Raw genomic sequence first — 23,875 nt, forward strand, 5'->3', positions numbered from 1 at the left:
AATCCTCCCCCCGTATCCTTACGACAAAATGAGATGTGAATACAGTATTTTTCGGACTATAAGGCGCACCATCAATAAATGCCTGCTAAACCTTCTAGGTTCATATATAAGGCGCACCTGAGGACAAGGATGTATGACCAGCAGGTGGCAGACCTGTGCACAGTTCAAGGCAAATGTTGTCTATCAGTACAGTTCATATATAAGGCGCACTGGACTATAAGGCGCACCTTTGATTTCTGAGAAAAATCAAGATATATATGCAGCAGCAAAAATAGTGTATTGAATTGTATTGTAAAGCCGAGGTCCTTACCTGGAGTGATACAGTTGGAGTCGAACCTGGCTTCTGTCGGCAAGACCTCTCCCTTTTCTACAGCTTTCTTAATTTTCTCTTCTGCTTCTTTTGCAGATCTAGAAATGAAACATGGCAGTCATTTGTAATTTTCCATCTGCAATATTCATCAAAACTGAAATAATCAGAAAGAAATCAGATCTTCAAGAAGACTGGTCATCTGAATGCATATTCCCATATGATTTTATGTGCTGACCACATTGCAGAGGCAGGGACTCCATGCATAATAATGACATATAATCATGATTACAGTTGAGCAACGCTGTTTAGGAGGGGTAGCATGGACTCCTTGTATCATATATCACAGTGATGTTCAGAGACCAATTCTCTGCACTGCAGTCATGCATTGAAATCCGGCCTTTTTTTTATTGCAGATAGCATATGAGCCAGCCATTGATTTATATGGGTGTTTTTTTCAGTGATGCGTGGATTTTAAGAGAAAAAAATGCAGCATCCACTAGCGGAACATGCACCAGCATAGAAGTCAATGGTTCCACCGGAAAAAAACAAAAAAAAAAAATTCACACAGATAAATTTATAAAGCTCCAACAGATTACGCAGCGCTGCACACAGCTTGCCAAATGGGTCCCCATCGCCATGGGGCTCACAATCTAATTAACTCACCAGTATGTTTTGGGGTGTGGGAGGAAACCCGGAAGACTCGGAGGAAATCCGTGCAAACACAGACAGAACATACAAACTCTTGAAGATGTTGACCTTGATGGGACTTGAACCCAGGACCCCAGCACTGCAAGGCTTTAGTGCTAACCACTGAGCCACCATGCTGCCCGATATGCAGTCCGATATTTCTTAAATGTTGCTATGCAACATGACAGGGCAGGAAGTAGATTAGAAAATCATCCTTTTTATTTTGTGGATGTGAAAAAAAACAGATAAGAATACAATACAGAATGCACATGGACACACTTCTGCATTTTTGGCGGACACGTCCACCTGAATGAAGCGGAGCGATCACACATGTCTTGGTCAAGGTGTGTTTGTGACCCTGCACATCAGACATCTATGGCGGCTGTGAGCTAGCTGCCATTTTGGCAACAAGATCACGGTTGCATGAATGAGATCAAAGTGACAGCAAAGTCTGACACCAAAATATATTCTCACCCAAAATTAAAATGTGAGGGAGAACTCCCAAGATCACTAACAGAAGCTACAATTATTCTGATTTTAAAACCTGCTAAGGACCCGTTGGACTGCGGATCCTACAGGCCTATGGCATTACTAAAACACTGACTATAAGGTCCTTACCAGAGTACTAGCTTCCCGACTCAACCAGGTTATCCTAACATTAATTCACCCAGACAATGCGGGGTCATGCCGGGAAAATCTACCTTGGACAATATTAGACGAGTACAGGTCATTGCCCAAATCGGACAGACGAGGGGAAGGGACTGGGTACTGGCATCCCTGGACACTGCAAAGGCATTCGACTCGGTCGAATGGCCCTTTCTCAGTTGATGTCTAGTGAAACTCGGATTTGGGCCCTGATTCTGTAAATGGATTGGTATACTGTATTCAAAACCCAATAGAAGATTACTGGTCAATGGAGAATTATCCCCTACCTTCACTCTCCACCGAGGCACACGCCAAGGCTGCCCACTGTCCCCCTTTTTATTTGCCCTTACCATCGAGGTGCTAGCTGCCCAACTCCACCAAGACTCCATATATACAGGAATCAAATTAGGACAAAGGGAGGATAGGGTGGGCTTGTACGCCGACGACATGATCCTGTTCATTTCCAACTTCACCACATCCCTACCACACGCCATCACACTTATCAATGACTTCGGCACATATACAGGACTACAGGTGAATCAGTTTTCATGCTACTAGGCACTCAGAACTGGGAAGGTCCAGCAATGGTGGAAGGGCTGGCGGTGGTGACAGAATTTAAATATCTGGGGATAATGATCACCAGAACATATCAGGACATACGTAATCACATCACAGGTCCACTACTCTCCTATGCAAGGGAGAAATACAAGGTTTGGAAGGCGCTACCACTTTCAGTAGCGGGAAGAATATACTTGGTTAAACTCATAATCCTCCCAAAATGCCTCTATATCTTACAACACGCAGCAGTTCCTCTCCCCAAAAAATTCTTCAAAGAACTGCACTCACTAACAGGTGTATTTATTTGGGCCACCTCCAGAGCCAAACTCAGTCTTCAAACCCTGCAACGACCAAAAGACGAAGGAGGCATGGCACTCCCCGACTTCTATAATTATTACAGTATATACTTGAGTATAAGCAGAGACCCCTCATTTTACCACCAAAACAGGGAAAACCTATTGACTCCAGTGTAAGCCGAGGGTGTAGCATGCAGCCCGCCCCCTGCCAAGCGTATTAAAAAAAAAAACTAATACTCACCCTCCGGTGTCCGGATCGTTGGCGCGGGTCCCGATGTTCAGCGCAAGGCTTCCGATCCTCGGCGCGGTATCAGGTGGCGGCTCATCTTCTCTCTTCTTTAGCCGGCAAATCGCGTCCATGCGATCTGCCGGCGGGCGCGCACTATGATACAGCAGTGGACGCGATCTGCCGGCTACAGAAGAAAGAAGAGGAGCCGCCGCCTGGTACTGCTCCGAAGGAGCCTCGCGCTGAAGATCGGGACCTGTGCCAACGATCCGGACACCGGAGGGTGAGTATTACGTTTTTTAATTTTTACTTGACACGAGTATATACGGTACCTAGCGGGACAGCTCAGATACCTAAACTGCTGGGTGGGAGGACAGACCCTACCTAACTCAGACCACCACCTGCAACACCACCTGAGCCTCAAATCCCTATGGCCGGTTCTAGAACCACCTCGAGAATTAAACATGTCTTTACTACCCTTGCATAGGCTAGCTAGACAGGTCTGGAAAGCGGCCAAGCAAATAGCAGGCTTTACAGATATAATAGCTGAGACTCCACTATGGCATAACCCTTCACTCTCCCAACTGCACACACTGGAGGGACAGGTACACTGGGAACAGAGAGGCATAGCAACGCTAGGAGACATTTATACAACAAACATTCTCTGCTCCTTTCAAGAAATACAAACTAAACATGAGTTAGACAGAACCTTCTTTTACAAGTATCTGCAGCTCAGACACGCACTGGATGCTCAGTTCCTGTCTCCCCGCCCAACCATATCCTCTAATCCATTAATTGGCATCTATAGGACACAGGGGCCCAGAGGGTTGGTATCAGCACTCTACACCCATCTAATCCAGGAAAAGACCCTAAAATCTCCAATCCCCGCCATAGATAAATGGAAGACACGTATTCCCTCGTGGAAGAAGAATCTATCCTGGACATTCTCTCAACACACCTTAAAGTCTCCCCCTCAATAAATAATAGACTTATCCAGCTTTACCTGTGCGACTGAGGCAGGTGCGGAGATCTTAACGCAGACTTTTGGCACACGTGTTAGAGCTGCGCTCCTATCCAAAAATTTTGGAAGGACGTAACAAATTTCCTTACCACTATTTTACCAGTAACACTATCACATTCCCCTGAGATATGCTTATTGGGCCTAATTCCTGAAGTAGATTGGACTCATTACCAAATAATATTCTTACAAGAAACATTGTTTATGGCCCGGAAATGCATAGCACTGAGGTGGTACTCCCCCAATACCCCTACCCTAAGTATGTGGAAGTTACAGGTGAACCAAATCCTACCATATGAAAAAATAATTTATAAACACAGACAAAAAGTCGGAGCACTGGCATCGTAGGCCCATGTAAATACAAAAGAACCTAATCAAATTGAAGGTGTCGAAAACAAAGTGCACCTAATCACAAGCATAAGTTCTTTCCTCAGATATAAAGAACACTCTGACCAGTTGAGTTGTCTTATTCTGTCTTATCTATGGTATATACTTGATATTTATTGCGGTTTTCTTGTTATCTTGAACCTCAGGCAATGAAACCTTATGTAACACTGTATAAGATTGTAAGCATGATTTGTTCAAAAGTCTGATGTTCTGGTTTTATTTTATTTTTAGCCAATTTGCAGACACCTTTTTTGATGCATTTCCATGTCTTCTTGGAAATGTGAATAGGATATGGTTTATTCTCCACCTCCCACCTTCCAATATGAATATAATAAAGAGCTTCAGCAGGAGCGTCAGAGCGTGACTGATGGATGTGGCCCAGCATACGGGAGCAGACACTGCGCCAGGTTTTCATCACACGCATTATCTGAATCTCGATGGCTAAGGAAAAAGGATTTCTTAAGTAACAGGGAAATATTACCAATAAACCTAAAAACATGCATATTATATGAAAAACTGCACTAGACAAAATACATGGGATCAGTTTATATAATAATACAACAAAACTAAGACTCCCTGTACGGACTACAGAGCAGCCAAAACCCGAGGAGCGGCTGCTGCGTTGTGCAGGAGGCAGATCAGTGGGTAAGGAACAGTTTTCACATTCTGCCAATTCTCCCAGCAGTGCCAGGACATGCATTATGGATGGGATTTGAAACTGCAACATAAAAGAACAGAGCAGCCATGTTTTCTGGATGCTCAGAAGGCAAAACGCTGCTTCCAAATATAAATATCTGGATTGCGCAGAAGAAAGAGGTTTTAGTTTAGTAAGAACATGGTGTGAGACCAGGTTAGGGGGAGGGGGAGGGGGGGGGGGTTTAGATTAACCGCTTCGTTAACTATCATATTTTTTACTCAACATACATATATTACATACGCTTTTTTCAGGATACATTAGACTATAGTTTAATAATTTATTTTTTTCCATATTAGAGAAAAAAGAAAAAAGGCAGAAATTATTGAAAAAAAAAAAAACAGGATTTCCATTTCTCCATGTTATTTTTAAGTGGCAAAAATTATTTTGAGACAACTTGCACTGTGTATTTGCAATGCTATTTGTATAATTTATATGCTAGTTTGGCTTAGCACAAGGCATGAAACACACCTACCTTGCTGATCGATGGGGGTCTCAGTGATGAGACCACTGATCAGCAAGTTAGGCCTTACCTTTTGATAGGGCCTAAATTGTTTCGTGGGAAAACCCCTTTAATGTGCAGGCTCTGGCACTGCTATAGTCAGACAAAGGACACAAGGCCCCTATTCTCATGAGATGGCCAGAGGTGATCTCCCTGCAGTCACATACACATGATTTTTTGATTTGTGGAAAATCCCTCTAAATGTGAGCAGCAGCCATGAATCTTTCACCAATAGAATTCCTCCGCTTCTCCCTCTTCAGGATTACTGTAAAGAATCCTAAGACACGGTCAGGAAGACTTGTTTAGGACAAGTCATGTGCGGTTGGTGGCTGTAGGTCACACATGCACATACACACCCCAAGAAGAGAAAACAGAAGTGAGAATTACCTAAAACGTCTCCCTCGCTGCTGGTTCATCTTTGCTCTGGGAGCGACACCATCAACGGCCATAAAAAAGACTTTCCTTGGCTTAATGATACGGAACAGCACCTCTAAATAATGAAATATATCAGCAAAAATCTTATCTTCTGTGATTCGAAAATGCACGTCGTCGTCATTTGGGTGCGAGCACTGGTGGATGATTCCATTCATGTCCAAGTAAAGATTATCAAATTCTGGGATCTGCAGAATAAGGGGGAGGAATAAGCAGAATGTAAAAAGACCAAACAAAACACTGCAAACTTGGCATTTTTTCTTTACATTTCTTAAATACTTAAGTTTACAAAGAAAAAAAAAAAAACCTGTTTAAAATATAGAGAATAAAATATATACTGTAGCACGATACAGATGGTCTTAATTTGTGGGCCATTGCTGCATTAGGACGATTTATATCATCCTCTGGACCATGCTGACACACTGATGCAGCCTGGTCTTTCTTTGTCAGGCAGTTTAACCCCTCTATCACTCCCCCGGCTCCCTGCAAAGTGATCACGGGATGCTGGGGTTGTCTTGGGAGCCGTGAGGTCTAATTAATACCTCCAGGTCTGCCATGGATGTTGACATCCACACAACTGATATTATCACGTCCGTAGCGACCTTGACCAAGCACATAATACATTATTATACATATATTGTAAAGGGAATAAAAAGTGAAAACACTAATAAAAAATTGCAATTCTAGTGCTTCCTACTCCCAATAAGTAAAATAATGCAATCAAAAAGTCGGGTGTACCCTAAAATAGTACCAATAGTAGCAGTACCAATCTAACCGTTAACTTTTTCCCGTAATAAACCAACCCTAATAATCCTCCATTGATTGAGAAATAAAAATATTATAGCTTTCAGAACATGGCCATCCACATATAGGTAAATGCAGTTTCCTTTAAAAAAAAAAAAAAGTTTTATTTACTAAAGTAGTAAAACAAAACCTGTACCTGTTTAATCGTACTAACCTACAGAATAATTTTATAATGTTTACTATACTGTACGGTGAACTGTGTAAAAGTTTTAATTAATGAACAAGTAGTAAAACCTGTTTTCTTCTGTCCCACTATACAAAAAATGAACAGATTGGAAAATACAAAACTTAGCACAAAAAAAACAGGCCCTCGAATGCTTATGTCCGATAAAAAATAAAAATAATAAGGTATGGCTTTTTGGAATTTGGAAAACGTAAAAAAGTGTCTGTGTCTTGAAGGCCATGTCCTTAAGGCGTTAATGCCATATGCTGCATTACTTTTTCTTATTGTTGTAGGTGTTTCCCCAGGCTTCAACATTGTTTACAAAACAATTTCCTGAATTGGGATCAATAAAGTTTTATGGTATTGTATTAACGCCTTGCCCAATGTACTTTTGATGGTTAAGTTTTTTTGCACCTAACCTAACTATAACCATTCTATATACTGATTACTTATCCGTGGAATAGGTGATGTTTCAGATGATATTGGGATTCTGTTTCCTGAATAAAGACTAATGTTGGTGGGACATGATCTTGCTTGGTGACGACATTATGGCACTGTTATTCTGCTGACACGCACGTATCAAATGATGCCCGCAGTCCCGTCACTGAGCTCCGCCTGTGGAATATGACCGGCACACAATCCATTTTTTTTTTTTACAGAGCAAGTGTGGTTGTAGAATTCTTGGGCTCAAATTTGCAGTCCCAAGTACCCATTTTATGAGCCTCAATTAAAGGGAAAGGTCATATTCTCAGACTTTTATAGTTTCATATGACCATCCTATTACTCTGTACTGTCTTAGACATGAGGTAAGACACTGCTGGTGTTGTCTATTGGTCAGGAGCAGCTTGACACATTGAGTGCGACACTTGTAGCCCATGTCCTGGATATATCTGTGTAGGGCAGCAGAAGTCCACTCCTTGTGAAGCCTTTTAGCACTTTTCTACCATACTTTCCTTCCATTCAACTCTCTGTTAATATGCTTTGATGAAGTACTCTTTAGCAGCGACATTTGTGGCTTACCCTCCTGGTAGTATGTGTCAGAGACTGCCTTCCGGACACCTGTCCTGGCAACAGTCTTCCCCAAGATTGTTTCTCCTACTGAACTAGACTAAGGGGTAATATAAAAACTTAGGAAACCTTTGCAGGTGTTTAGGGATAATGACTTTTGGATTTTTCTTGGCTGTAAGCCAGGGGTCTCAAACTCGCGGCCCGCGGGCCAACTGCGGCCCGCGGGACAACATTTTGCGGCCCCCACCTGGAAAAGCACCGCCCGCCGTGTATTCACGGCGGCGGTCGGGTCGCGCTGCATGGAGAGGGCTCACGGGCTGAGCCCTCTCCATAGCCGGTAAGTCTTTGCTGCATATTGCAGCAAAGGCTTACCGGTAACACCCGCGATCGGTGCTAGCACCGATCGCGGGTGCTTTCACAGCGATGGCTGCCGGCAAAGCTGCCGGCAGCCTCAAAAAGATAGCGGCGCATGGGCGCCGCCATCTTACCTGGGATCGCCGCTCCCCCGGGGGCAGCGATCCGTCTCCATGGTAGCCTCGGGTCTTCCGTAGACCCGAGGCTATTTCGTTTTAACCCCTTCATTACAATGTGCTGATAGCACATTGTAATGAATGAGGAGGAAAGTCCCCATATACTGCCATACTGTAGTATGGCAGTATATGATAGGATCGATCAGACAACCTAGGGTTAAAGTACCCTAGGGAGTCTGAAAAATAGTATAAATAAAAATAAAAAAAAGTTTTTTTAAAAAAAAATTATAATAAAAAAACATTAAATTTCAAATCACCCCCCTTTCCCTAGAACTGACATAAATATAAATAAACAGTAAAAATCATAAACACATCAGGTATCGACGCGTCCGAAAATGCCCGATCTATCAAAATATGATAACGTTTTTTACAATGCGTTTAACCCCGTTACGGAAAATAGCGCCCAAAGTCGAAAATGGCACTTTTTTGCCATTTTGAAAAATATAAAAAAATCTATAAAAAGTGATCAAAAGGTCGTACAGTCCTAAAAATGATATAATTGAAAATATTGTCATATTTCGCAAAAAATGACACCACCCACAGCTCCGTACACCAAAGTATAAAAAAGTTATTAGCGCCAGAAGTTGGCAAAATCAAAAAAATAATTTTTGTACAGGTTTTAATTTTTGTAAATGTATGAAAAAATTATAAAACCTATACAAATTTGGTATCCCCTTAATCGTACCGACCCAAAGAATAAAGTAGACATGTCATTTGGGGCGCTCAGTGAAAGACGTAATATCCAAGCCCACAAGAAAATGGCGCAAATGCATTTTCATTGCATTTGGAATTTTTTTCCCGCTTCCGAGTACATGGCATGGAATATTTAATACCATCATTATGAAGTGCAATTTGTTACGCAGAAAACAAGCCGTCACACAGCTCTTTACGTGTAAAAATAAAAAAGTTATAGATTTTTGAAGGTGGGGAGTGAAAAATGGACATGAAAAAACAGGAAAGGGCCCGTAACCGGTTAATCGCCTTCCCTCCGGTACTTGAAAAAGATGAAGTCGCCGCTCTGAACGCACTTGGTGCAAGTCAGAGCGGCGACTTCATCTTCTTCGATGGAAGGGACACGGGGAGGCAAGTACCGGGGGGGAGGGGGGGATGGAGTGTCCCTGACTGGGCTCAGCGCGGTAGGAGCTTGGGACCCCTCGGTGCACAGGACACGTTCATAGAGAAAACACGTCTCCCCGCTCGGGGCTTTCCTTGCGCTGGGAGACGCCATGACATTTGAATCTGAATAATGATATTTTGTAAGCGCATTTTGTGTGGAAAACTTGATGCGGCCCAGCCTTACCCAGAATCTACCTCCAGCGGCCCCCAGGTAAATTGAGTTTGAGACCCCTGCTGTAAGCCATAATCATCAACATTAACATTAGTAAACACTTGGAACAGTTCACTCTGCTTGCAATGAATTAAATATAGAAAAAAATAAGATTCACTTTTTGAATTATGAAAAAATATACATATTTTTGCAGATATTTTAATTTTAATAACTTATATAATATACAGTATTATGTAAACCAGAGTCCAGAAAGTCTCAGATTGTAAGCAAATGCGAGCAGGGCCTTAACTCCTATTGTTTCACATGACCTTGCTATTAGTTAGTGTCTTATTGTATTTTTTATTAATAAATAATCTATATAATAATAATCTTTAATAGCACCATTATATATATATATCCCTGCAGAACATGATGGCACTGTTCAACCCCTTAAGGACATAGCCCATTTTGACACAGCCCCAAATCTGACATGCCGGCCTATGGCGTGGGAGGAGCGGTCCAGGGAAGAAGCAGCGCCTCTGACCGCCCCCTCATGAATAGGCCCGAGGGTTCCGATTAAGCTAGCATTTTACCACTGCTAAAAATGCGGTAGCACTAGGAGCTGCTTACTTTCTATCCAAAATGGAGAGAAGAGCACAAAGGGGAGGTATGCAGATGGGCAGTTATGGGGTTAATTGCTTGTGGTGTGGAGGGTCACTGTAGGCATCTGATCTCCTTTCTCTGTGAAGGAGAATGAGGAGATTGGATACTGATACTGGGAGTTCAGCCAGGGAAAGCCTGCTTTTTGCTGTGATTGGTCAGTTTGTACTGACCAATCACAGCAACCACAGGACCTTTGGCCCACAGGACCTTTGATCCTGTCACCATGCATTTTGTCAGGGTGACAGACAGAAGCCATGATGGTGTCTTTATGCACTGCTGCCCATGACGTTGGGGACCGTATTTCTTTACTAATGACATATGAACTTTTTAAAGCAGCCGGAGGTGCCCAAGCAGATGGCGCCCAAACACCCCTCAGCTTCCCCCGCACTGCAACCCTTAGGCTGGTGCCACAAGTAACGCTTTGTCTGCGTTTGCAAACGCAAACAAAGCCGCACCCACCGGGGCGGCCCGCGGCCCGATCGCATCAGCATTTCTATGGCGATAATTTAATGCAAAACAACGGCGGCTCGTTCCCGATCGCAGGAGTTTCCATAGAAACGCTGATGCGATTGGGCCGCGGCTTTGTTTGCGTTACTTGTGGCACCAGCCTAAGGGTTGCAGTGGGGGGGAAGCTGAGGGGTGCTTGACAAAAGCGTCACATGTGGCACCAGCCTTATCCTGCTGCTGGACGGGGAACTAAGAGAGTCCCGGGCCTCTGACATCACCAGCCAGATCGTAACTCCTCGGCCAGAAGCAGGAAGGGGCGGGAATACATTAAAAGGCAGAGAGATGCTCAGTGCCGTCTGTCTGAGTTTCTTAGGCTGCTTTGGAAGGTTCATATTTCATTAATAAAGATGCCTGGAACTTGCTAAAACTGGTTCCCTCTGACCCCCTAGACCAGGGGACTCAAACTCAATTTACCTGGGGACCGCTGGAGGTAGATTCTGGGTAAGGCTGGGCCGCATCAAGTTTTCCACACAAAATGCGCTTACAAAATATCATTATTCAGATTCAAATGTCATGGCGTCTCCCACCGCAAGGAAAGCCCCGAGCGGGGAGACGTGTTTTCTCTATGAACGTGTCCTGTGCACCGAGGGGTCCCAAGCTCCTACCGCGCTGAGCCCAGTCAGGGACACTCCATCCCCCCCTCCCCCCCGGTACTTGCCTCCCCGTGTCCCTCCCATCGAAGAAGATGAAGTCGCCGCTCTGACTTGCACCAAGTGCGTTCAGAGCGGCGACTTCATCTTTTTCAAGTACCGGAGGGAAGGCGATTAACCGGTTACGGGCCCTTTCCTGTTTTTTCATGTCCATTTTTCACTCCCCACCTTCAAAAATCTATAACTTTTTTATTTTTACACGTAAAGAGCTGTGTGACGGCTTGTTTTCTGCGTAACAAATTGCACTTCATAGTGATGGTATTAAATATTCCATGCCATGTACTCGGAAGCGGGAAAAAAATTCCAAATGCAATGAAAATGCATTTGCGCCATTTTCTTGTGGGCTTGGATATTACGTCTTTCACTGAGCGCCCCAAATGACATGTCTACTTTATTCTTTGGGTCGGTACGATTAAGGGGATACCAAATTTGTATAGGTTTTATAATTTTTTCATACATTTACAAAAATTAAAACCTGTACAAAAATTATTTTTTTGATTTTGCCAACTTCTGGCGCTAATAACTTTTTTATACTTTGGTGTATGGAGCTGTGGGTGGTGTCATTTTTTGCGAAATATGACAATATTTTCAATTATATCATTTTTAGGACTGTACGACCTTTTGATCACTTTTTATAGATTTTTTTATATTTTTCAAAATGGCAAAAAAGTGCCATTTTCGACTTTGGGCGCTATTTTCCGTAACGGGGTTAAACGCATTGTAAAAAACGTTATCATATTTTGATAGATCGGGCATTTTCGGACGCGTCGATACCTGATGTGTTTATGATTTTTACTGTTTATTTATATTTATGTCAGTTCTAGGGAAAGGGGGGTGATTTGAAATTTAATGTTTTTTTATTATAATTTTTTTTTAAAAAAACTTTTTTTTATTTTTATTTATACTATTTTTCAGACTCCCTAGGGTACTTTAACCCTAGGTTGTCTGATCGATCCTATCATATACTGCCATACTACAGTATGGCAGTATATGGGGACTTTCCTCCTCATTCATTACAATGTGCTATCAGCACATTGTAATGAAGGGGTTAAAACGAAATAGCCTCGGGTCTACGGAAGACCCGAGGCTACCATGGAGACGGATCGCTGCCCCCGGGGGAGCGGCGATCCCAGGTAAGATGGCGGCGCCCATGCAATATGCAGCAAAGACTTACCGGCTATGGAGAGGGCTCAACCCGTGAGCCCTCTCCATGCAGCGCGACCCGACCGCCGCCGTGAATACACGGCGGGCGGTGCTTTCCCAGGTGGGGGCCGCAAAATGTTGTCCCGCGGGCCACAGTTGGCCCGCGGGCCGCGAGTTTGAGACCCCTGCCCTAGACAAAACGAGCAGCATAATTAGGATACTCTACCACAAGTAAACTGGTGGTAGATGTCCTTTAACCCCTTCCCGACATTTGACGTAATAGTACTGCATCGCGGGAGGTGCGTTCCCGCAAAATGCAGTACTATTACGTCAAGCTTCTGGCCCCGGCTCCTGAACGGAGCCGGGGCCAGAAGCTGCGGGTGTCGGCTATATGTTATAGCTGACACCCGCCTCTAACACCCGCGATCGGAGATTTCTCCGATCGCAGGTGTTAACCCCTAACACGCCGCGGTCGCGCTGACCGCGGCGTGTCAGAGGCATTTAAACCTATTTAAATGCGAATCGGACCCCCCCGCGGCGCTTACCGGGGGGGTCCGCTCCTCCGATCGCAGCCCCGGGACTGCCGGTGCCCGGGGCTGCGCGATCCTCCTCTCGGTGCCGGGTCCGTGCCTCCTGGCAGGACCCGGCTGTAAGACACTGGGCATGCGCAGCATGCTCAGTGTCTTACATTACACAGTGCAATACATCTGTATTGCACTGTGTAACCTGTAAAAAAAGCTTGAACAAGTGATCAGAAGATCACTTGTTCAAGCTTAGATGTCATTACCTGTAAAAAAAGGAAAAATAAATAAATAAAGGTTTTTTACAGTAAAAATAAATAATAAAAGAAAGTGAAAGTCCCCCCAAACACCACATTTCCCTTTACACAAGTAATAAAGTATAAAAAACACTAAATCACGAAAAAACCCCACTTATTTGGTATCGCCGCGTCCGTAACAATCTGTACAATAAATCCTAATCATAATTGGACACGCTCGATGAACGTGGTAAAAAAAAACAACCCAAAAACGTGCCAAAAATTAAAACTTTTTATCAAATTGCTTTACAAAAAATGTTCTAAAAAGTGATCCGAAAAAGTTACAAGCACCAAAATGATACCGATAAAAAGAGCAACTTGTCACGCAAAAAATAAGCTTACAACCAGCTCCGTAAACCAAAAAATACTATAATTATGCCACTATAAAAATGGCAATACTAAAACAAATGAAATTTTTTCTATTCTAGTTTTCCTTCAATAAAATTGGACAAATATAAATAAAACTATATAAATGAGGTATCACCGTAATCGTAGTGATCCGTAGAATAAAGATAATATATTATTGTTATGCTACAGTGAACAACCCCCCAAAAAAATGCTAAAAATCCAAAACAAGAATTGATGATTTTATTTTCCTCCACACGTAAAAAGTTAATAAAATTTCTTCAATAAGCTAAAAACCCACTAAAATGAAGGTTTTTTTTACAGTGCATCTCGTCTCGCAAAAAATAAGCCCTTATTTGTCTAAATTGCTTAAAAAAATAAATAAAGATTGTATAGCCTATTCCCAACGAGCGTTGTTATAGAACGGTGCGGCGAGTAGTGACTTTCCAACACCGGTCAGGGTAAGACGGCGGCTGTTCACTGACCGGGGTAAGACGGCGGCTGTTCCTGACAGCCATCCATCCTGCCCCATGGACCAGAAGGGTTACGTCCCCCCCACACACCCCCAGTTTATTATCGCTGCTATTGGCTCATCGATTCAGACAAGCCAATAGCAGCGAATTTACTTATGACGTCAGTAATACCGGTCACCATGTCTGTAGACACGATGATCGGGGCAGAGTGGCGGCTGTTCCTGACAGCCACCAATTTTGCCTTGCGGTCCAGAGGGGTTTTGTTGCCCCCCTCTGTCCATGTTTGCCGCTATTTGCTGGTCGATATGGTCCAGCCAAAAGCAGCAATATTCGTCACAATGGGCATCGCTAGGGTGAATAAGAGCAACACTTGGCGATAATTTCCCTACGAAAAACCAAGATATGGTACAAAAGTGCTGGCCGTGTACATTGTACAGATTATGCTGTACAACTCTTACGAGCTGTTCCAATGTGCAGGTCCTGCCGTATCATGTCTCTGTTTTCAAGAGGAAGATATTAGGAAACTAATATTGGGACAAGAAGGACGGGGCCCCAGTACCTCTGGTTTAGATGTTCCTGTGTTTTGCCAGGAGAGCATTTTCCCGGTGAATTCTGCTGCTTCTAATGGTAGGACTTAATAAAGAGTCTGTTCCAAAAGAGAAGTTAGGATGGACACTACATACTACTAAGAGACCTGCGACAACTCCAGAGTGACAAAAGTTTAGTTGGTCCCCTGGTATATTCTACCTCCTTATACACTAGACATTCACAATTTACGCCCAACCTATTGTGAATTAATTTCGGTAAAATGAATAATTGTAACAACTGTTATGTCCCGTTGCTCCCTATAACCCTCCATTATTTCATAAGGGGCGCCACATAACGGGCACTGAACTTTCCAGAAATAATTGCAATTTCCATCTTGGACTCCATTGCACATCATATTTGGAAACACGCAGTGTGTTCAAATAATAGAGCACTCACGGTGTGCACCACCTATTAACGTAATCTCAGAAAAGAAGAAGGGAAGGGGAATATGTAGGAGAAAGAAAAAGTTGTGAGTGTATTAAAAATTAACTTTTATTGTTGTTTTTAAAATTTAGAGTCTGTACTCTTTATTAATATAAATAGTCTAACAAACGTGGCAAAATTATCGTTGCCCCGCTGTTGCCCCAGCCACAAGTTATGCAGAGTGGCTCCTAGGGATAAAGATACATCCAGGAACATATCACCTGTTCCTCCCCAGGAGTGATATACGTTCTTCAATGTCCTTGTAACCTACTGTATGTGGGGAAAACTATCCGAGAAATGAGAACTAGGATAAGAGAACACCTATACTCAATCAAAAATTTTGACAGGATGCAGAGAGAAGCACTGAGACAAAATAAACCATTCCAGCCAACCCCCATTGCGGAACATTTTAAAAAATGTCATAATTGCAATCCAAAAGGGTTGAAAGGCTGGGCGATTACCCGGATTACGTTGGGAATCAGGGGCGGAGATTTAGACAACATGCTTCTCCAAAAAGAAAGCCTATGGATATACAGAATGGGAAGCCTCAAGCCCAAGGGTCTGAATGACAATTTTGGATTTGGGTGTTTTTTATAGAATTTCTACTGCAAACCTCACAAAAAATGCTATATACCCCATGTCCAGAAGTGGTATTTTCAGGGTCCCAGACCATTTCACATGTTACATTCAAGTTTAACTGGGATCTTCCACTACTCTGCATGAAGGACATTAATCATATAATAGAGGAACTCACTCTTATTCTCCTTAAATCAATTTTACAGAATAAAATCGGCTCTATTCAAATATTTATCATGAATACTTCCTATCACCACTATACCTACTCACCATTTTCCAACTGCTGACGTTCTCATATACTATAATATGAATGACGGACCATCAGATTTTATAACAAAGGAACATCTGATGATAAACAAATATATTTGTCTGTGATGAATAACTAGCCATTTCTATCGCTTTTAATAATGTAGGACATGAATTCTCCTCATTGCTTATGATAGGAGTAATATCGATCAGATTCTGTTGCTAGTACATTTAAAACACATCAATTATTAAATGTAAATACACTCTCGATACAATGTTGCATCCCACTAGATTGACAGTGGTCTTGCATTGGCTAATTAAGCTGTCACTCTTAGATTTTGAAACAAAAGGCGCCCGAACCCGGCCGCCCCCGCCCCTAGAAGAAGCCGGGGAGACTCGGCGAAACACGTGTCGGGACACAATCTATGCCCGCAGCCACAACTTAGGGAAAGAATAATAGAGGGACAGATGCAGTAGCGATACTGACATACAGTTAGATCGCCGTTCAAGATCACAATAGGACCTTTTGTCAGCCTCGGTATCGTGCAGCACGGTACCTGAGACTAGACAAGCTGTGCAGAGTTAGAGGAGAGGAGGCGCGGTGTGGCGCTCCACCGCGATCCCCTCACACTTCACAGCGGACACATGCACACAGCGGTGTCGCGCTGGGCAGCAACTAAGGTCCCTCGGGATCTCTCATTAAGATTGAACCACATAGCACTGTCCTAGATCCCCACTACCGAATAGAAGTGGGATCCAGCTATTTCACAGGAGGGATTAAAGAAATCATAAGGGGACTCCCACCTGTATCTTTATCCCTAGGAGCCACTCTGCATAACTTGTGGCTGGGGCAACAGCGGGGCAACGATAATTTTGCCACGTTTGTTAGACTATTTATATTAATAAAGAGTACAGACTCTAAATTTTAAAAACAACAATAAAAGTTAATTTTTAATACACTCACAACTTTTTCTTTCTCCTACATATTCCCCTTCCCTTCTTCTTTTCTGACATCATATTTGGAAACCACGTATATGTTCAAAATGCTCATTTCACCACGTGTATTACACTACACCACATATTACACCTTGCTATATTCCCCAAGGGGTGTACATTCAACAATTATGGTCACTTTTCGGGTTTTCCTCTGTTTTGCTACCACTACGGCTCTCCAAATGTATCCTGACACATGTGAAGGATTTCTTACAAATTTGGCCTCTAAAAGACAAACATCCCTCTTTTCCTCTACTGTGCGCCCATAAAGTATTTTATATGCACATGTGGGGTACTTCTACACTCGGGAGAAATAGTTTTACACCTTTTTTGGGGTTATTTAATATATTATCCCTTGTGGCTTACATAAATTAGGGGTAAAGTGACATTTATAGGAAAATTTTCACCTTTTTAATGATTCGGGCCTAATTGGATCATTCACCTGTAGGGGCAAATACATATATTACACATTGCAAAATTCTCTAAGGGGTGTGCATTCAAAGATTAGGGTCACTTTTCGGATTCTTATCTGTTTTATACCACTAGGGTTCTCCAAATGCATGTCAAACATTTCTGTCAAATTTGGCTTCTAAAAGGCAAACATTCCCCTTTCCTTTTACTGTGCGCCCATACAACATTTTATATACACATGTGGGGTACTTCTACACTCGAGAGAAATAGGTTCACACATTTTGGGGGGTTATTACATTTTTTTATCCCTTGTGGCTATATAAAATTAGGAGTAAAATGACCTTTATAAGAAAATGTTCACCTTTTATCTATTTAAGTCCTAATTAAATCAAACACCTTTACAGACAAATACACATATTACACCTTGCTAAATTCTCTAAGGGGTGTGCTTTCCAAAATGGTGACACTTGTTGGGGTTCCCCTCTGTTTTGGTACCACTACGGCTCTCTAAATGCATCCTGACACATGTAAAGGATGTCTGTCAAATTTGGCTTCTAAAAGGCCAACGCCCCTCTTTCCCTTCTGAGCTTCACTGCGTACCCATACAACATTTTATTTGCATGTGTGGGGCAATTTTATACTCGGGAGAAATGCTAGTACACATTTTTTGGGGTTATTTTATCTTTAATGCCTTATGGGATACAAAAATTAGCCGTAAAAGTGACTTTTTTGGGAAAATGTTCACCTTTTTCCTTTTAGGGACCTAATTGAAGCAAACACCTGTAGGGGTAAATACACATATTACACCTTTCTGAATTCTCCAAAGGGTGAACTTTCCAAAATGGTGACACTTGTTGGGGTTCCCCTCTGTTTTGGTACCACTAGGGCTCTCCAAATGCATCCTGACACATGTAAAGGATGATTGTCAAATCTGGCTTCTAAAAGGCCAAAGCCCCTCTTTCCCTTCTGAGCCCTACTGTGTACCCATACAATACTTTATATGCAAAAGTTGTGCAGTTCTGTGCTTAGGAGAAATAGTTCTACACATTTATGGGGTTGTTTCATCTTTTATCCCTTGTGGCTTACAAAAATTTGGGGTAAAAGTGACTTTTTTGAGAAAATTTTCAGCTTTTTTCCCTTTTGGGGCCTAATTGAATCAAACACCTGTTGGGGAAAATACACAAATTACAAGTTGCTAAACTCTCCAAGGGGTGTACTTTCCAAAATGGTGTCTCATGTTGGGGCTTTCCTCTGTTTTGGTACCACTATGGCTCTCCAAATGCATCCTGACACATGTAAACTTTTTCAGCCATATTTACCCTGCAAAAACGAAACAACGCTCTTTCCATTCCAAGTGCCCCCCTGTGCCCGTACAGCAGGGTACAGTGACAAAATGGGTGTTTGCATACTCAAGAGGAATTGCCCTCAACATTGTAAAATGCATTTTCCTTTTTAACCCATTGTGAAGGTGCAAATTTTAGTGTTCAATGAATCTATAGTAAGATAAAATTACATTTCTCTAATTTCACTTTCATTTATCTTTCACGCTCATGAAACGCTCAAAGGGTTAACAAAATTCCCAAAGGTTGTTTTGAATATTTTGAGGGGTGTAGTTTCTAAAATGGTGTCATTTGTGGGGGGTTTCTGTCATGTGGGCCTTATAAAGTCACTTCTAACTAAATTGACCCTCCAAAAGTAGGTTTTGATGATTTTCGTGAAAATCTGAAAAATTGCACCTAAAGTTATAAGCCTCCTAACATCCAAAATAAAGGAAAAGATGTTTGAAAAATGATGCCAAGTTAAAGCAGACATATGGAAAATGTTAGTTATCAAGTTATTTTAATGATATGACCAACTTTCCAAAAAGTAGAAAATTTTGAATTTGGAAAACATTGTTTTTTTCAAAATTTTTGCCAAATTTCCATTTATTTCATAAATAAATACTAAATATATTTATTAAATTTCTCAACCAGCATGAAGTACAATGTGTCACGAAAAAACAATCTCAAAATCAACTGGATATGTTAAAGCGTTCCAAAGTTATAACCACTTAAATAGACACATGTCAGATTTTAAAAAATGGTCCGTGTCAGGAAGGTGAAAAGTGGCTTCAGCGTTAAGGGGTTAAATAAATATTTAATATGACCTGGGGGTGGTCAGTGTACAGAACAATTCTCCTCTGGAATAGGGAAGCTCCATATTATGGACATAGTGTCTCCTATATATGGAGTGAATGGGGTTAGACTTGGCTCATTACCAGGAGTAGCTACAAGAGGACACACAGAGCGGGGTAATTATAGATGACACCGATGGCTCTTGGGGGGGGGGGGGGTCACACATGAGTGTAGTGATCACATATGACCCTGCCTCATTACCAGAAGGACACACAAGAGAGGTGGTAATTATAGGAGACCCTGATGTTACTATGATGAGCTACAGGAGGACACAAGAGAGGTGGTAATGATAGAAGCCCCTGATGTTACTATGAGGAGCTACAGGAGGACACAAGAGAGGTGGTAATGATAGAAGCCCCTGATGTTACTATGAGGAGCTACAGGAGGACACAAGAGAGGTGGTAATGATAGAAGCCCCTGATGTTACTATGAGGAGCTACAGGAGGACACAAGAGAGGTGGTAATGATAGAAGCCCCTGATGTTACTATGAGGAGCTACAGGAGGACACAAGAGAGGTGGTAATGATAGAAGACCCTGATATTACTATGAGGAGCTACAGGAGGACACAAGAGGCGGTAATGATAGAAGCCCCTGATGTTACTATGAGGAGCTACAGGAGGACACAAGAGAGGTGGTAATGATAGAAGACCCTGATATTACTATGAGGAGCTACAGGAGGACACAAGAGAGGTGGTAATGATAGAAGACCCTGATATTACTATGAGGAGCTACAGGAGGACACAAGAGAGGTGGTAATGATAGAAGACCCGATGTTACTATGAGGAGCTACAGGAGGACACAAGAGGTGGTAATGATAGAAGCCCCGATGTTACTATGAGGAGCTACAGGAGGACACAAGAGAGGTGGTAATGATAGAAGACCCTGATGTTACTATGAGGAGCTACAGGAGGACACAAGAGAGGCGGTAATGATAGAAGCCCCTGATGTTACTATGAGGAGCTACAGGAGGACACACGAGAGGTGGTAATGATAGAAGACCCTGATGTTACTAGGAGGAGCTACAGGAGGACACAAGAGGTGGTAATGATAGAAGACCCTGATGTTACTATGAGGAGCTACAGGAGGACACAAGAGAGGCGGTAATGATAGAAGCCCCTGATGTTACTATGAGGAGCTACAGGAGGACACAAGAGAGGTGGTAATGATAGAAGACCCTGATGTTACTATGAGGAGCTACAGGAGGACACAAGAGAGGCGGTAATGATAGAAGCCCCTGATGTTACTATGAGGAGCTACAGGAGGACACAAGAGAGGTGGTAATTATAGAAGCCCCTGATGTTACTATGAGGAGCTACAGGAGGACACAAGAGAGGTGGTAATTATAGAAGCCCCTGATGTTACTATGAGGAGCTACAGGAGGACACAAGAGAGGTGGTAATTATAGAAGCCCCTGATGTTACTATGAGGAGCTACAGGAGGACACAAGAGAGGTGGTAATTATAGAAGCCCCTGATGTTACTATGAGGAGCTACAGGAGGACACAAGAGAGGTGGTAATTATAGAAGCCCCTGATGTTACTATGAGGAGCTACAGGAGGACACAAGAGAGGTGGTAATTATAGAAGCCCCTGATGTTACTATGAGGAGCTACAGGAGGACACAAGAGAGGCGGTAATGATAGAAGACCCTGATATTACTATGAGGAGCTACAGGAGGACACAAGAGAGGTGGTAATTATAGAAGCCCCTGATGTTACTATGAGGAGCTACAGGAGGACACACGAGAGGTGGTAATGATAGAAGACCCTGATGTTACTATGAGGACACAGCCACAGCCTCATTACATCACTAAATGTGGATTCCGACTTAAAAGAGACGTCACTGTGCCCTGATACAAGCCCTGCAGTGACGAAGGACGTGCCCATACATGTCATGCCCGGAGCGGCGTCACGCCAGTGATGTCACCGCATTACGTCATGACTCACCTGGTGCTCCTTCACCACCTCACTGAGGCACGGGTAGCGCTCCGAGATCCAGCGGTAAAACTTGGGGACGCCCATCTTGCTTCTCTCCGTTACCGAGCAGCTACAATCCCGACACACAAGAGCCGAACAAACAACCGTCACGTCCGGCGCCTCTCTCATACGTCACGTCGTGGTGGGCGGGACTTAAAGTCGGCGATAGCGCCTTATTACTCTACATAGATTTACATGCGTCTTCTTTGCGACTTTAGTACCGCACAGGGTAGGCAGACATACATACACACTACACGTAGGGGAAGCGGTGCTGGGGCCGGGGCAGAGGGACATGTTATTGTGCGCGGGACACTTGTTGTTCGAAAGTGAAAGAAGACATCTGATTGGTTCCCAGGGAGAGGATACACAAGTTCTCTGCCTGAAATAGAAACCTACTAGAGCCGGTACCGCACCCCCTCCTCCTGTCACTGTGCACCCGGGGGAACACACTGCCTCCCACCCTGTGCCCATCCAGTAGTAATGGTTCAGGGTATTTTCTAATAAATGGGTTCTCCATGCCATGTCGCAGCCATGCTGACGTTGGATGTGAATATACTATTTTTAAGTGTCAGGTCCCGCTTTGTAGCAGGTGATTGTGCCCCCAATCTTGTGTTCACTGATGCTGCCTGAGGCAAGAGGCTCAGCTCTACTATGTACATACCCAGTGCCCATATCTAGCCGGGCACATACAAAGGTAGCACCCCATCCACACTGTGCAAAATCCTGTAGCATGTTTTGGCTTTCAATAAATTGTTATATACAAATCCTAAAAACCCCCAAACTTTGAGGTCATTTATTTTAACCACAACGTATTACATTAGTAGCCATGAGGATGAGGTTTTAAAGGGGTTTTCCGGGGAAATAATATTGCCAACATCTCCATAGAATCCGTTCTCGATAACTGATTTGTGGGTTCCAAACACCCAGCACCCCACATATCATCTGTACATCGCAGCTGGTAAACAGACAGTGCCATTCTATGTGCAGTGGTCATACCCGATCCTTGTATCGATAATTGAGACCATACTATAAATATTTGCAAAAAACGTCATTTGTCTTCATATATACGATAAATGTAATAAAATATCGGTACATCACCAGTCTTCATTTAGTGGAAATAATAGTCCATTATCTATAACCATGCTGCATTATCGGTGTTACCGAGACCTCGAACGCTCAAGCTGAGGAGCAGTGTATGTTTCGGAGGTAACTCTTCCTTCTTCAGACATGATGGGGCACATTTACTTACCCGTCCTGCGCAATCCCCGAAAGTGCATTGTCCGACCGGAATGCACTCTGACGCGATTCACTAAGATCGCCCGATATCCTGCATGTGTCACTTCCACACTGAGGTCCGCCGGAGTTCACCTTCTTCTTCTTCCGATCACATGCGACACAATCCCCTGCTAATTAGCTGTCACTGCTGCGCAATCCACAAAAATGTCAGGAAGTCCAACAGAAATGCGATCCACTTACCCTTCGTAAATAAGCCCCGCTGTCTTCGAAAGTTACCTTTGAAGGATACACCGCTCCTCAGCTTGAGCGTTCGAGGTCTTGGTAACGCCGATAATGCAGCGTGGCTATAGATAATGGACTAAATGAAGACATTATTACATTAACTATTGTATATATGAAGACAAATGAAGTTTTTTGCAAATATTTATCGGATGGTCTCCATTATTGATATAAATCTTAGTGAATGTTGAAAATTTAGAGGCTTCAGTTGTAGACCACCATTCACACTGCATGGTAAATGGAGTGGATTTCTTCTTATTTATAGAATTGGTGGTCACCAGGGGCGTAACTTGAGGGGGTGCAGTCGCAACCGGGCCCAAGAGGCTTTGGGGGCCCATAAGGTCTCACTTTCCCATATGAGAAGACTAGTACTATGAACCATACATTATAGTCGGGGGCCTGGCACAGACTTTGCACTGGGGCCCATCAGCGTCAAGTTACGCCCACTGGTGGTCACACCTGAATACTGCAGACTAGATTTCACTGAATAGAAACTAAGATGCAGTGACCTCATAGTAGTCTCAGATTCATATATGCAGTACCTGGAGAGCCTTTCCTATTGTGTTACTACACACAGGGGCACACTTTAGGGGATGATCAAACTTAAATTTGTATCCCTGGGGGCGTGTCCTGGCTGTGGAGGAAGATGGCAGCACACTAACCTCGCTCCTGCCTTTTCCCCGTTTCGCTGCCGATCGATCCCAGTATCCAGCGACTCCCTGCCATAAAAATGGGGGCAAAGCGAAGGGGGGGCGCCCGTACCCCATCTATACAGCTTGGCCGGTCCTCCGTCAGAGGGATCGGTAGATACCTCACGGACCTGGCGTCCGCCGCGGCCCCTGCCCGAGA

At 43.3% G+C, this 23,875-nt stretch overlaps 1 protein-coding gene across 2 annotated transcripts in view; it reads right to left on the minus strand.

Moving 5' to 3' along the window:
- XRN1 (5'-3' exoribonuclease 1) overlaps positions 1–21,653 on the minus strand; it is a 65,500-nt gene extending 43,847 nt beyond the window's left edge. For both annotated transcript variants that reach the window (XM_072143067.1, XM_072143066.1), the window contains exons 1-3: positions 21,482–21,653; positions 5,711–5,943; positions 311–408 (exon numbers count right to left, since the gene is read on the minus strand). In XM_072143067.1, the coding sequence (XP_071999168.1) occupies positions 311–408; positions 5,711–5,943; positions 21,482–21,640 (490 nt within the window). In that variant the 5' untranslated portion in view covers positions 21,641–21,653. The remainder of the gene's footprint in view (positions 1–310; positions 409–5,710; positions 5,944–21,481) is intronic.
- Positions 21,654–23,875: the final 2,222 nt, after the last annotated feature.

The sequence above is a fragment of the Engystomops pustulosus genome, chromosome 3 (assembly GCF_040894005.1).
Source record: "Engystomops pustulosus chromosome 3, aEngPut4.maternal, whole genome shotgun sequence".
Classification (NCBI taxonomy): domain Eukaryota; kingdom Metazoa; phylum Chordata; class Amphibia; order Anura; family Leptodactylidae; genus Engystomops; species Engystomops pustulosus.